This window comes from Urocampus carinirostris, chromosome 17, assembly GCF_059441175.1.
Source record: "Urocampus carinirostris isolate Australia breed hairy pipefish chromosome 17, RoL_Ucar_1.0, whole genome shotgun sequence".
Lineage (NCBI taxonomy): Eukaryota > Metazoa > Chordata > Actinopteri > Syngnathiformes > Syngnathidae > Urocampus > Urocampus carinirostris.
The window spans coordinates 10,938,051-10,954,208 of record NC_142365.1 but is presented as its reverse complement, the minus strand read 5'-3'; the positions used below and the strand labels follow the sequence as shown (position 1 = coordinate 10,954,208).

At 39.8% G+C, this 16,158-nt stretch overlaps 1 protein-coding gene across 1 annotated transcript in view; it reads left to right on the top strand.

The window, feature by feature from the left end:
* Positions 1 to 16,158, top strand: part of LOC148349211 (uncharacterized) — a 28,095-nt gene that overhangs the window by 10,642 nt on the left and 1,295 nt on the right. The window contains exons 3-12 of the mRNA XM_088321109.1: positions 686 to 746; positions 812 to 871; positions 1,969 to 2,118; positions 5,302 to 5,472; positions 5,535 to 5,648; positions 6,794 to 6,901; positions 6,967 to 7,029; positions 10,927 to 10,984; positions 13,456 to 13,578; positions 13,676 to 13,790. Of these exons, the coding sequence (XP_088177235.1) occupies positions 686 to 746; positions 812 to 871; positions 1,969 to 2,118; positions 5,302 to 5,472; positions 5,535 to 5,648; positions 6,794 to 6,901; positions 6,967 to 7,029; positions 10,927 to 10,984; positions 13,456 to 13,578; positions 13,676 to 13,790 (1,023 nt within the window). The remainder of the gene's footprint in view (positions 1 to 685; positions 747 to 811; positions 872 to 1,968; positions 2,119 to 5,301; positions 5,473 to 5,534; positions 5,649 to 6,793; positions 6,902 to 6,966; positions 7,030 to 10,926; positions 10,985 to 13,455; positions 13,579 to 13,675; positions 13,791 to 16,158) is intronic.

Here is a 16,158-nt window from a genome sequence, read left to right as displayed (position 1 = left end):
AATCATGAACGCTGATGTCTACCAGAAGTTCCTGAAGGAGAATGTCAGGCCATCAGTTCATGCCCTCAAACTCGGAACGCTTTTGGATCATGCAGCTTGACAATGATCAGAAACCCACCAGCAGGCCCACTTCTGAATGGCTGGAAACAAAACAAATCGATTTTCTATTTCCTTGTGTTGTCTCTGTCTGATATTAAAATTGGTTTGAAGACCTGAAACCTTTGTAAATGATGAATATGCAAAAAAAAAACACAGAAATTAGGAAGAGAGCAAATACGTTTTCACGGCATGAAATGGCTAAAACTGAACAAAACATGAAAGTAAATCCAAAAACGAATGTACCCCCAAACGACCGCCGCTCAGCAGCTTTTCATGGTAAAGTTTATTTTAGCCTGAGCGGGCTTAAAATGCTTCGGGTGGAATCACGATACATGATGAAACCCTGGAACATAAACGGTCAACAAGAGTTAAGTTGTCGCGTTGCTAAGGCACAAACGCAAATAGACGAAACGACAGCTGTTGGGCTTAAGCGACAAGATAAACAATTTTTCAGCGAAATTGATCACAACTCCATATAAGAATAATCTAGGTCAATAAAGAATAAAGTTAATATACAAAAGAAGATAATGCAATGTATATATTTATGTATTGAACACAATTCTTGTTTGTGATGATTGCCTATTAGGGAAATGAGGCCCAGGCAGAGAAGTATATCAGCTCAGTGGAACAACAAAACAGGAAGTCAGGTAATACTTGTACTTTTTATGTTTTACCTGTCAAATATCTCACTAGATATTATTTTCATTTTCAGAAATTGTAGCCCAATCTCAAGTATCGCTCAGCTCCGTCTCAAGAACCAGCACGATGCGAGGTAACTATCTTTTAATAACACTTACTGGCGAGAACCTTTTGTCATATTGACACATTTCAGCCTTTAAACTTAAGGCTAAAAAAAAACAAAATATTTTATAACATATGAGACACAATTGCGAAATAACTTCACCGTTTTATGTCGTATTTGAAACGAAAAACTCAAAAGTAGGTGTTGAGAAAAATAATACCCCCTACTCTCTCAGCTCAGCCAACTGACTCCAGAAATTCCCTGATGGCTTCTAAATGATCCAATGTCAACCTAAATGTCTAATAATGACACCTATGTGTCATTTAGTCTCAGTTTAAATGCAACTGCACTGCGTTAGGCTCAGAGGTCTGTGAAAAGAGTCACTGGGGAGCAGATAACATTATGAAGGCTAAATAACACACAAGGCAAGCTGTGGAAAAGTTCAAAGCACGATTGGGATACAAGAAGAAAGAGATTTCACAACATTTCCACATCTCCCGGAGCAATGTGCAGGCAGTAATAAAGCAATGAAGAGAGCATAAAAGCACTGCAAACCTACCGAGACCTGGTCGTCCCCTCTAAACTTTTGGCCCAAACAAAGAGAAAACTAATCAGAGAAGCAACCAAGAGGCCCATGGTCATATTGTATGACCTGGCATACACAGCTGAGGTGGGACAATCTGTGCATAAAACATCTATTTGTCAAACTGTGCATAAATCTGACCTTTAAGGAGAATGGCAAGACAAAAGCCCTTCCTGAAAGAATACCATAAAAGGGCCCATTTGGCATTCATAAGGAGATGCAAATGCTCACAAAAGACCAAAATTGAACTTTTGGGGCTCAATGCAAAATGTTTCATTTGACGTAATAGCAACACTGCACATCACCCTTAAAACACCTTCCCCACTGTCAATCATGGTGGTGGCAGCATCATTCTCTAGGGTTTTCTCCAGCAGTGACTGGGAAGATTGTTATAGTGATGGGAAGCTGGATGGAGCCAAATACAGGACGATAAAAATAAAAACAATGACATTTATTGCGTGCATACCGCAGTATTTTTAATGTGAGTTCTGACATGACTATGAATGGATTAAATCTCTTTTTTATTTCTTTTTTATACCTTCAGTCCAGGAAAGGTTTGACAGTCCTGCCGCCCCTCATCACCCCATCAGCGCCATGAAGAGAATTAGTTCGGAATCGTCGCTGGTCCTTGCAAAATCAGGAGCTCCCAGAGGGACATCCGAAACCGTAGCTGATTCCTTCAGAAATATGAGTGGTGAGTTTAAAAATTGAACTGCTGACAATTCCCGCTACCGGAGACGAGAGATATGACATCAATTTGGTCTAAGATGAGGATCCTAAGGTGAAATTATCGGATGGGGGGGTAATTAGTTAATAGGTACAAACATTAAAATTGTATATACATATTCAACATTAGTAACAGAGAAGTACATCGTTAGTACTAATTATATGTAATATATGTGTATATGATTAAATATCCATCCATCCATTATCTGCACCGCTTATCCTCATTAGGGTTGCGGTGGTGCTGGAGCCAATCCCAGCTGTCTTCGGGCAGTGGGCAGGGGACACCCTGAACTGGTTGCCAGCCAGTCACAGGGCACACAGAGACAGACAACCCACACGCTCATTCACAACTAGGGACAATTTGGACCAGACAATAACCTAACATGTATGTTTTTGGAATGTGGGAGGAAACCGGAGTGCCTTGGAAAAAACCCCTGCAAGCACAGGGAGAACATGCAAACTCCACACAGGAGGTGCGATCTCATGACCTCAGAACTGTGCCGCACACGCGCTAACCACTGCGCCGCCGTGCTGCCTGATTAAATATCATGAAAAATAAATCGACATGTAAAGGAAAAATGAAATTTTATTTACCTTTGGCAGTCGCACTGTGATAAATATTTGTTTTCTCCAGCAGAGTTAAGCTAGTAGAGTGGAGTGTCAGGTGGATCCAAGAAGGAGAAAAAACAGCAGATTCAAATTATAACCTTCTTGATAATATTCGTCCCCATCGTCAATCGGTTTTGGACGTGCAATTTAGTGAGGTTAGCAATTTGTAGGCCTTGTTCGTATTTGTTGAAAATCACGAGCTTCCTTTCCATGGTTATCATGTTTTTTTTCCCCGTTTAGCATCATTGCAAGCCTTGGGATTTGTACCTAATCTATACACTACAAAAAATACTGTATCGTATCACCAAGTCACAAAGTACTCTGATTCTGAAAAAGAGAGGGAGGGGTATTGTGGGAGGTATTTCAGCCAAAAGCATATTGGCATTTTAGACACAAAATTCATCACTAAAAAGCTACCATAGAACAACACGCCGGGCTTAAAGCTATGCCAGAAAACAGTATTTTCAAGCAGTGAAACAGTCAAAAAAGATTAAGTCAAACAAAAATCGTAAGTACTCACCGCTTTCAAAGGGACAAATTGCTTTTAGTGTTTTAGGCATGTGTTTGGGCATCTGGTTGGACATCTTGAGGGGTAGGAAGGAGAACCATAACTACTGTACTGTATTATTCAAAACAAGTTGTCCTGTTTATTTTATGCAACTCAATTTGGCTTTATATACTAAACCAGACATCACACCAACAAATGAGATGGGCACCTGACTGAAACCGAGTAGTGTTGGGAATTAATATCAAAATATACCGTTTACCAAATTGTTCGAATTAGTTATCTGACTCCATTAACCAAACACAACCTACATTCACCCAACAATGTATGCGCGCTCGTTTCTTGACGGAAAAGATGAACAGGAAAGCCGACATTTCCACACGAGAGCAGATTTAATTTCATTAACAATTTAACTTAGTGTACTCCATCAAAAACGGACGAATTAGTGTTGTTGGAGTCTCTGGGAAGCCCTCTTCTGAAGTCCTTTAGCTCTCTTCATATTGGCCATCTTCTCAACGCATAATGGTGTGCCGACTCCTCCCATGGGCGCGCCTATCAAGCCCCCTGGGATTCACCATCTCGGAGAAGAGCGTCGCGACGTCTGGAATACTCAAAACAACGAGCATTTCTACGTCATCAGGGCCTTGTTCTCAAAAAAACGCCTGCCGTCCTTCGTCTGGATGTGCTGATTCTCTTATGAGCAGTACGTCCCGTTCTGTAAACAACAACTTCCACCACTCATGCCTGCCCTGAACTTTCACTGCTCATTGAATAAAGGCACAGTCAGTAAATAACTAAAGCATAAAACTCAATTAATGTAACTTGTATTCAATCATATAAAATACTTTATAGTCAAATGTATAACGTAACCCACCTCACAAACACAATCATTAAGTTTGCCGACGATACCACCTTGATCGGCCTCATCTCTGAAGGGGACGAGCCGGCGTACAGGGATGAGGTGGAGTCACTGTCAACGTGGTGTTCGAAAAACCATCTCATACTGAACACCACAAAAACAAAAGACCTGATACTGGACTTCCAGGAATCCAGCACCACTCATCATAAAAGGAGACTGTGAAGAGAGAGTCCACTCTTTCAAATTTCTGGGTGTGCACATCTCCGACGACCTCTCCTGGTCTGCAAACACCAGAGCGGTGATAGGGAAGGCCCAGCAGCGACTACATTTCCTGAGAGTGCTCAGGAAAAATCACCTAAAACAGCAGCTGCAGGTGTCCTTTTACAAAGCCACAGTGGAGAGCATTCTAACATACTGCATTACGGTGTGCTATTCTGGTGCACAGCAGCAGATAGGAAAACGCTCCAGAGGGTCATCAAAACAGCCCAGAAAATCGTCGGTTGCTCTCTGCCCAGTCTGGAGGACATTGCCTGCTCTCGCTACCCCAGCAGAGCAGAAAAAATCATCAAGGACTTTTCTCACCCCGCCACCACCTCTTTGACCTGCTGCCTTCCGGCAAGCGCTACAGGTCACACAAAACAAAAACAAACAGACTCAGAGACAGTTTCTTCCCCAGAGCCATTACCACCCATTACACACACCGCACAATAAACTGAAAACTCTTGCAAACACACTACCTCATACGAGCGTAAAATGGTACTCATGCCTATGTTTCTTGCATAATGTTGACTGCACTATGTTTACTGCTCACCTTGCACAATGTTGACTATTTTTTTTGCACTATGTTGACTCTTTTTGCACCAAATGCATGTTGCACAAACCCTTACGATACCAACTGTATGTAACATCCTACATGCCGTCATTCCTTTGTGTAAGTATTGTGTAAATTATAACTCTAACCTTATCCTCCTTGTTTTATAACCTTATCTTCTCTGTTCCTTATCTTCTTGGTTTCTTTACCTCACTGTTAATGTGTGAAACTGGAGTGTCATGCCCAATTTCGTTGTGTTAACCCATCTTGTAACAATGACAATAAAGGTATATTCTATTCTATTCAATAAAGTACTTTAGTAGAAAAGCAATAGGAAAATCAGGTAAAGATCTGTTTCCCCTCTAAGGTGGACCTGGATCAAAAGACCTCGCATCGCAGAATCAATCAAGCTCCTCATCCCTGCCGACTCTAGCACATGCTCCCCTCACAGCTGTAAACCGAAGCAACCTGGACATTTCCCCTAAATCTGCTTCGGAATCCCAGCACGTGAACCAGAGACAGTATCCATTTCGACACGGTGAGTCCTTGCTATCGATAAACAGTTCTTTCCGTTTCCTTCTAAACAAATCTTCCCATTAGATGTCGCTGACGTCAAGATACAATCGAGTGTTTCGACCGCCAAAACCTCGACAGAGTCTGCATGGGAATCTCGTGAATCGGATGTGAAACTTGGAGAATACCCTTTTAAGAGAGGTAGGTTTCATCAGCAGTGTTCCCTCTAAGCTGCGCGCGTGCACATTGCACACTGCTCGCACATTCTCAGAAAGAAGAAAATCTAGCCAGCGCACAAAAATGAGGGCTCAAAATGACTAATTAAGAAGTGACTTAAGTCAAAGTTACAGTGTATGAAGGTAAAAATACACGGGTTCCCCTGACATTGTGTCCTAAATTCGGTATTTTGAAGTCGAGTCGAAGTAGAACGAAGTTGAGTAAAGTTAGTAGAGTTTGTCAAGAACCGGCTTCTTCGGCTCGGCTCACTAAAATGAACCGGCTCTTTTGGGTCGTCAACGGCTCTTCGGGTTGTTTTTGCTTCTTTAATCCCAACATGACCGAATATTATGTAAACCTATGCACAAAATCACTTAAAGGAAAGGGGGAATAGAACAAAAAAGAAAAAAATACCAAAATGAAAAGGGAGTGAAAAGCTGAGAAAAAAGAAACAAAAGGAAGAGAAAAAAAGAAGGAAATTTTTTAGAAAAAAGCCAGAAAAAAAGAAAAGAAATAAATGTAGGAAAAAAGTAAATAGAGGACAAAAAGAAAAAAGTAACAGCTCGGAAAAAATAAACACAATGACATTTTTTTTAAAGAAATTTAAAAAAAAAAGTAGAAAAAAAACACGGAAAAAAGAAGAAAAAGTTTGTGTTGCATTCAAATAATTTCCAATGATATCAAGTGAATCTTGTTGCCAACATTGTACTTCCACTAAAAAATGTGATTAAGTACAGTTCTGTATCTTACAACCGACTCAATAAGCCCCCAAAACACAAATATATCAGGAAATAAAAAGAAATGGATATCTTGTGAAAGAACTGTAAAAACAAATGACGTTTGTAGGCCGTACAACCTTTGCAATAGTACATGAGTCAATTCATTCAAAAGAGAAAAATCATTTTGCATTGCCGGAAACTATAAAAAAATATAACTTGATGTCAAGTTTTGGACATGTTTGATAATGACTTAGTTGCCACACTTGGGATTGCTGTTGCTCACTGTTGTTTCAAGCATTGCTCACCGACTTTGTGTGAACGCTCAGACCCGTAAGGAAAATTACAGGGAACATTGCTCATCAGCGGTAAAGAGTTTTTGGTTCCGCACTGAAATGGTTGTCTTTCGTTTAGATGCCCAATCGGGTCTCTCTGGCTCAGTCCAAGTCACAGCAGAGTCAATCGTTACATCAACGTCTCAGGAATCGGTTGTCAAAACGGGAGGATATCCGTTTAAGAGAGGTAAATGTTCCAATAGAAGTTCTGTTGTCACGTGTTCCTCTGAATGTTTTGTTTCTTCAACACAGCTCCTGTTCTGAAGACGCCGAGTCCCAGTCTCAAGCGAAGCGTTAGCTTTCCTCAACCAGCAGGTAATAAAAAAGGAGGAAATACTGGTCTGACGTTATGGGCTCATTTTAAGAAAATGTTTTTTTTTAAAGTGACAGTGTGTGATAATTCACCACTAGAGGTCATTGTAGCTTAAAATTGAGCCGAAGCGTGTGCTTTTGAAGACATACAATGGAAGCCCAATAATACCACTTGGCAAAATTCTGAAGCCTATTTCTATATTTTTTGGTGTGGAAGAATGAATTTCAGGATATGCAAGCTGGTGTTGATCCCCGTGGGTGACAGGGTACACCTGGAGTGGCTGAAAAGGGCCAATAGCTTTAGTTGGTCAGAGCTGGTGTAAGTGGCTAACTTCAGCAGCTAGCTGGAGAAGCTACTAAACAGTCCAGTAAGAGATTGCTAGGGTCAAGCAGAATTTGTCATCAGTAACATTCTAAAAGTGCCCAGGTTAAAACTTGAGATAGAATTAGGATGAAGAAAATAAAACATTCTGAGTCGGAGTTTTTTGATAGCCCTTCCATCAGAGGCGCGTGCTTCCAAAATCTGCTTCCAAGATGGGCTCAGGAAGGAAACACGCTCCGCCTATGGCTAGAGCACAGGTGTAAAACAGGTGGCCCGTGGGCCAGATCAGGCCCGCTAAGGGATCGAATTCGGCCCGCGAGACAACACTCAGAGAAGCACAAGAGAAAAGCCAGGTGCCTCTCACAAAGACACTGTACTTGTACAGGGAGTGCAGAATTATTAGGCAAGTTGTATTTTTGAGGATTAATTTTATTATTGAACAACAACCATGTTCTTAATGAACCCAAAAGTCTCATTAATATCAAAGCTGAATATTTTGGAAGTTGGAGTGGGGCTTTTTTAGTTTTAGCTATTTTAGGAGGATATCTGTGTGTGCAGGTGACTATTACTGTGCATAATTATTAGGCAACTTAACAAAAAACAAATGTATACCCATTTCAATTATTTATTTTTATCAGGGGAAACCAATATAACAGCTCAACATTCACAAATATACATTTCTGACATTCAAAAACAAAACAAAAACAAATCAATGACCAATATAGCCACCTTTCTTTGCAAGGACACTCAAAAGCCTGCCATCCATGGATTCTGTCAGTGCTTTGATCTGTTCACGATCAACATTGCGTGCAGCAGCAACCACAGCCTCCCAGACACTGTTCAGAGAGGTGTACTGTTTTCCCTCCTTGTAAATCTCACATTTGATGAGGGACCACAGGTTCTCTATGGGGTTCAGATCAGGTGAACAAGGAGGCCATGTCATTAGTTTTTCTTCTTTTAGACCCTTTCTTGCCAGCCACGCTGTGGAGTACTTGGATGCGTGTGATGGAGCGTTGTCCTGCATGAAAATCATGTTTTTCTTGAAGGATGCGGACTTCTTCCTGTACCACTGCTTGAAGAAGGTGTCTTCCAGAAACTGGCAGTAGGACTGGGAGTTGAGCTTGAGTCCATCCTCAACCCGAAAAGGCCCCACAAGCTCATCTTTGATGATACCAGCCCATACCAGTACCCCACCTCCACCTTGCTGGCGTCTGAGGCGGACTGGAGCTCTCTGCCCTTTACCGATCCAGCCACGGGCCCATCCATCTGGCCCATCAAGACTCACTCTCATTTCATCAGTCCATAAAACCTTAGAAAAATCCGTCTTGAGATTTTTCTTGGCCCAGTCTTGACGTTTCAGCTTGTGTGTCTTGTTCAGTGGTGGTCGTTTTTCAGCCTTTCTTACCTTGGCCATGTCTCTGAGTATTGCACACCTTGTGCTTTTGGGCACTCCAGTGATGTTGCAGCTCTGAAATATGGCAAAACTGGTGGCAAGTGGCATCTTGGCAGCTGTACGCTTGACTTTTCTCAGTTCACGGGCAGTTATTTTGCGCCTTGGTTTTTCTACACACTTCTTGCGACCCTGTTGACTATTTTGAATGTAACGCTTGATTGTTCGATGATCACGCTTCAGAAGCTTGGCAATTTTAAGAGTGCTGCATCCCTCTGCAAGATATCTCACTATTTTTGACTTTTCAGAGCCTGTCAAGTCCCTCTTCTGACCCATTTTGCCAAAGGAAAGGAAGTTGCCTAATAATTATGCACACCTGATATAGGGTGTTGATGTCATTAGACCACACCCCTTCTCATTACAGAGATGCACATCACCTGATATGCTTAATTGGTAGTAGGCTTTCGAGCCTATACAGCTTGGAGTAAGACAACATGCATAAAGAGGATGATGTGGTCAAAATACTCATTTGCCTAATAATTCTGCACTCCCTGTATTTATTTCTGTCTCTCTGTCTCTCTCTCTCCCTCTCTTCCACACCTTTTCTCCCACTCTCTGTCTCTTTCACTCTCTGTGTCTCTCTTTTTCTCTTCCTTTGTTGCTCTTTGTCTCTTTCTCTCTCTCTGTCTTTTTAACTTATTTTGCTCTAACTTCATTTTTCCCCTTTTCTCTCTTTTCTCTTTCTCTTTCTCTCTTCCAACCCTTTGCGCTTTTTCTCTTCTTATGTCTTTCTATTTCTCTTTGGATTTCTTTCTTCCTCTCCGTTTTTTCCCTCCTCTCTCACGACTTCTCTTTTTATCTCTTTTGTTTCTCACGCTCTCTCCCTCCCTCTCTTTCTTTGTCCCGCCCTCTCTCCTCTTTTCCCTCCCTCTTTCTCTTATCTCTTTATCCCTCTTTTTCTTTCTCTTTAATCTACTAGTCCCCGACAGAATGTTTGTTCTATCGTGTGGCCCCTGAGTTAAAATGAGTCTGACACCGCTGGGCTAGAGACTGATTTATTGGAAAACACAAGACTGAAACAACACATCTGATTGGTTTCAACGAGATTACATGACCATTGGAAAATAATCTGATTGGTTTAGACAGAAATCATGTGTTTAAATGCAGTGTATAGTGTTGGTCGCTAGATAGCGTGTTAGTATAGTAAATGAGCAATAAGGATAGTAAACCCTTGTAAACCAAAAGGCACAATGCATCTCTAAAAAATCAAAGCAAAGCCAAAATGGAGGCAAATGCTTTCCCATACTCCCCAAGGACGAAAGCGAAGGTCATCTTGATTAATAGTTTTCAGGCCCCAAGGGGATACAACTGTTGCAAGAATACAAACAGCACCTGGATAGAATCTTTGGCTTCGTTAAGCAACTTTTAAGGATAAAATCGTACAATAGCACATTCAAACTATAATTAAACTAGAATTTCCCTTGCATAAAGCATTTTTTATTTCCCCGTAGCAGCAGCAAGCCATAGTCCTTACCCAAGCGGCTGACATGAGTGGCTGGAGAAGGAAACCGTGGGAAAAAGTTGAAATTGCCTCAATCAAGGGAGTCATTGACGTTTGTTGTGAATGGCGAGTTACACTGAAAGACAAATCAGGAGCAGCTAATTTTATTAAGGGCGGTTTCTTTCTCTCTCTCGCTCTCTTTCGCTCTCTTTCGCTCTCTTTCGCTCTCTTTCGCTCTCTTTCGCTCTCTTACGCTCTCTCTCTAGCTCTCTCTAGCTCTCTAGCTGTCTCTAGCTCTAGCTCTCTCAACATCCTGTAGCGTTAGACACACTGTTCTGTATTTCTTGAGCATACCAGCTGGGATACGTGCCTTTGGGACAAGGGCTTTCTTATTTCCAGCTCTCCTAGTAGAATAAATCTTGTCACTTCCACTGAAAGCCCAATTTAGAAGTTCCATTGTTGTGGTCTTGTCATAGCAGTGAGATATCAGGCAAACTTTTTTTTTTCTCTATATATGTCTATTTCTCTTCCTTCCTTCCTCCCTTTCTTTTTCCTTCTTTACTCTTTCCTTATATCTTCTTTCCTTCTTTTATTTCCTTCTTTCTTTTTTTCTTTCTTTCTTTACTTCTTTCTTTCATTCCTTTATGGCACAGCCCTTCATGATATTGACTTGTTTTCTCTCTACAGAGAAGCTACTTCCCTCCAAATCCATCATAAAATCGACTTTGACACCCACTATTGAAAAGTAAGTGAAGTTCAAAGCCAAATATGAATTCCCAATCCGAAGTACGTATAACCATCAGTGTTTGGCGTTTTATTGAACAAAAAAGGAATTTTTGAGAGTTACTAATTACTTTGTTTAAAAAGTACGGTAATTGAGTTACACTCACACACCGATAGCGATCTCTTGAATGGAGCTTTTAACTCAAATGTTTTATTATTATTATTATCAAATATGTGAGGGTGAAAAGGCAACATAAGCAAGGAAAAGGCAAGGAATGTTCTATGACCATAAATAAGTTAGTATTTTAGTTTGCAGTATTTTGTGACATTTTAACAAGAGAACTTTGCTTGCACCTTGTTTTGAAACCATTATTTAGGGGCCTCAACACATCTAAGTAACTGCAGGAGGGAGACAAATTTTTAGTGATCTATTTATATTGATATGCAACACAGGCTCTGGCATAATCATTATTTCATAGATTTAGTGAAATACAATTTGCTGAAGAATTAGCTTTTGTCTGGAGAGCAGGTTTGGTGGTTTTGGTTGAATATTGTCTTATAAAATATGGGGTGGCTATAAAAAATATACTGTATATAAATAGCTAAATAGCCCCCTAATAAGAAAAATAGAAGAAAACGTGTACACAACCCTGCAGAAGCTGTTACCCCTTCCTATTTCTTGGCTTTTGAACCTTGCGAAAATGCAAACAATATTAGCCGAGACACTCCTTATCCATTTTGTCTTTTGTCTTCAAACCACTCGAAGATTTGTTCCCCCAATTCTGGGTAATATCCAAGACGTTTTCTTGTTTCTCAAGACATTGTGTACCGCAAAAAATAATTTTTCAAATAAAAAGAGCAAAATTCAGCACTTTTACCATAAATCGCGCTTACGTTTTCCCCGCACTGGCTTATTAGATGCAAGTCTCACGCGACCGCCTTTAATATCAAAATAAGTGTGTATTAAAACAAAAAAATAAAGGCAAAGAAAAAAACACCGGGAACAAAACTAAGTTTGATTGTGGTTTAATCAAGTATTTATCACAAATTAAAACACCAGAATGCAATGAAATTGTATGCACATGCTAAAAGGAAAAAAAAAAGACAGTTTGGTAATCACATTTTTTTTAAACAAAGCATTCAAACTCACCTAGTGGATGGTAGTGTTGGGCAGATAGTGAAAAGTGTCACTAGGAGGTGTGCTTTCACTATCAGTGTCAGACTGTCAGTTAGGTTTTGGATTGATAAGGTGAGTACGAATGAATTTGTTTTCTATGTAAAATACTATTTGAACAGCACGAAATTATTAACACAAAGCATGTTAAAACAATATTTTACTGAAACAACAAATTAAAACGTCCAGACCTTATTAAACCAAAAGAAACTAAAGAAAAGTACTTATTTACTTCCTGTGTTTGTTGACAGTGTTATGTAAGTAAACAAACTGCACTGATAAATTCATTTTTTGTGGTAGTGGTGGTTTTGGGGCAGGTGGTGCTTAGGGCACCCAAAGGGCTAGCAACAGCCCTGGGAATCAAAGTAATGAAGTAACGGGTTCAATGTTGCCCAATGTAGCGGAATAAGAGTACAGTTTTTTCTTAACAAATTTACTCAAGTAAAAGTATCGTAATTACAAATACTCCTAGATCTACAAAATTTCCCTAAACGTACTCAAGTAAATGTAATGGAGTAAATATACTCGTCGATTAAACCGGATTCTGTGGATAGTCAGAAGAGAGCAAAGAAATGCTCATCACCACCGGGTGATCCATGGACTGTTATTGGGTCCGGAAAGAGACTGAGGTGGCGTCAGATGCAATAGCAGAGCTGCAGGTCCGGCCTATTGATACGGCTATATAACAATTTTTTTACAAGCCAGCGCTGCTGGGCCTGTATCTCACCAGTGCCAGATCCATTACCCATAAAAACTCGTGCCAACACTACCTCATACGAATATAATGTTACTCATGTCTTGTTCTTGCACATGTCGACTGCACTACGTTTAATGCTCAATTGCACAATGTCTGACCATTTCCTTTTTCTGCACTATGATGTCTATGCCTGCACCAATGTATATGCTAACTTTTTTGCACCATGATGACTTTGCACCAAATGCAATATTGCACAACCGTTACGATACAACGTTATCACGACAACCCTGTATGTAACATCCCACATGCCGACATTCTTGTGTAAATACCATGTAAATTATAACTATAGCCTTATTCCCCTTGTTTTATAACATTATCTTCTCTGTTCCCTTATCTTCTTGCTCATACCCCACTATGTGTAAAACTGGAGTGTCATGCCCAATTTCGTTGTCACAATATGTTATATTGTAACAATGACAATAAAGGTATATTCTATTCTATTCTATCTAAATGAATGACCTGGAGCTAGAACTCATGGGGAACCGATACATTCATGAGTAAATATACTCCATTACCCACCTCTGCCCTCAACACTGATCACCATTGTTTTTTCCTCCCTTAGAAAAGCCAACCCGCCTCCGCTGGAGTCGAAGCAAGACCCGAACAAGTCCAACACGCTTCCTCGTGCCGGCGGAGCTCAAGCCAAGCGGGCCCTGTTCGAGAGGATGAACTCCGACCCCATAAAGTGCGACCCGATTTCGTATTCCCCACGAACAGAATTGGCAAATACCCGATGATCGGATTCGTATAACCTGATAATGATTTCAATTTTCCATCAATAGGCCCAAGGATTCCAAGCCCAAACTGAAGCGCTCCCAGAGCTTCGGGGTTTCCAGCGCCAGCGGGATCAAACAGATCCTCCTGGAGTGGTGCCGATCCAAAACCATCGGATATCAGGTAGAGTAGACTCCCTCGGGATACGACATTACCGTAAATTCCGGACTATAGAGCGCACCGGATTATAAGCCGCACCCACCACATTTTAAGAGTAAAACCGATTTTGTACATACACAAGCCGCACCTGTATATAAGCCGCATGCGCCCACATTTAAACATGTAACACACACACAAAGTTAACCCAAACCAGACTTCAAGTCCCGCGATTGAAACCAAATGTCCTTCATTAAAGTCCACAGTCTAAAAATCACAGCCAGCAAAATGAACGGAAAATGATACCGTAATTAAGGTTTGATGCAGACCTGCGGAGTCCGGGTCCCGTTGAAAGTAATCCAAGGAAAAAAAGTGTATATTTCCAAAGGTAAGGGTGGGAAAAATATATCAGATGAACACATTTACTCACGCAACTCCTTTTTCTTTAACCAACTTTTTATCCCCTCAACTTTCCTTGTCTGTCCCTCACCTTTAGCGGTCCCCACTTAAACTCGGCACCCCGCGTTTGTTCCGCCCCTCATTTTTCGTTCACCCGTATCAGAATAAGTGTCTAAAATAAATACATGACAAAAATATACAGTTGCAAATACATATTATACATGGGTTACACATATTTACAAAGAAAGACGGTACACCAAGAGAGTTTTCAAAGCTTTAATAATAATAATATAGCTTTGACAGGGCAGTTAATGGTAGCAACACTCGAGCGCCGCTAGTGGCCGCTAAAAAAATTACATAAATTGGCCGCATCACTGAATAAGCCGCAGGGTTGAAAGTTAGGGAAAAAAGTAGCGGCTTATAGTCCGGAATTTACGGTAATTTGGGAATCGCAAATTGCCGTATGGTGGAGGATAGAGACAGGACTGGGCCAAGCCTTCATGGGGCCCTAAGCAAAATGAGATTTGGGACCCCCTATTACTTGATCATTTGTATACCTACTAGAACTCATTCCATGTTCTACTCCAGGGGTGGGCAACTATTTGGAGTCGGGGGCCGCATCTGACATGTTATACTTCTTTTGAAATAGATTAGTTTTATCAAAGAGCTATATAGTATATTGTCTCCCTGTTTTAAGCACTTCATTTGTTGTTTACTTTTGAAGTATTACTGTAGTTAGTATTTCTGAAGTCGGATTTTTATTGAATCTCTGACGTTTGTCCTAGTGTTACTGTAGTTTTACTTTTGCACTATTTTTGTAGTATTTCGAAAGTAATTTGATGTCGTATTTCCATTGTAGTATTTTTTTGTATTATTTCTGTAGTACTTTTGTTGTATTTCGAAAGTACAGTATTTGTTGTTGTACAGACGCTCCCCTACTTAGGACCATTCGACTTACGAAAAACGGTAGGTACGAAAAAAAATTTGGGATGTCGAAAAATATCCGTACATTGGTTTATCTCTAGCACGCTAAGAACTTTGACATTTTTATTGTTTAATATCTCGTGCTTCCATTCAATATGGTTGGTGTAAAGTATAAGCGTGCTGTTTCTTTTGAAATGAAAGTGGAATAAGAAAGATTAATGCGGTTGAGAAAATGGTCAGAAGGCTTTTTTTGGCCACTTTTCAACCACGCAGATTGACCTCTTGAAGCGCATCTTCCAAAAATAAGTTTAACTTAACTTTATCTTTATCAGGCATATTTCATGAAATGTTTATTTTTTAGTACAAAACAACAGGTTACTTATACAAGCCTTAAACATAGAAAATATTGCACTGAAGCAACTTACGAACAAATTCAACTTACGAATGATCATCCGGAACCTATCTCGTTCATATGTAGGGCAGCATCTGTATATCTGTAGTCTTTTTGTAGTATTTTTGTATCATTACAGTAGTTTTATGATTATAGTATTTTTGTAGTATTACTGTAGTATTGTTTTTTTAGTAATTTTGTACTATTTTTGTTGTATTTTGTAGTATTTTCATATTGGAATGTTTGTTGTATATCCGTAGTATTTTTGTAGTGCAGTGTAACTGTAGTTTTATTTACTCATTTTTTTTAGATATTCACATAGGATATTTTTGGTAGTATCGCTATAGGTGTAATTTGGAGTATTTCTGTATCAATCCTCTTGTAGTAGTATTAGTATTTTTGTAGTAATATTTCTCTTGTAGTTTTTATATGATAGTATTGGTATTTTTTTAGTATTTCCGTAGAATATTATATTATATTTGGAATTCAATAGTATATTTAGAATTTTTTTGTGGTATTTCCACAGTATAATTTTTGTCATATTTATTTTGTATTCTTGTAATATTAATGTAATTGTCTTTTTGTAGTAATTTTGGAGTAAACAATTCAGTAGTAGTATTTTGTAATACAGTATTACTGTAGAAGTATTTTTGTAAGAATTCTGTACTATTTTTTTTTTAA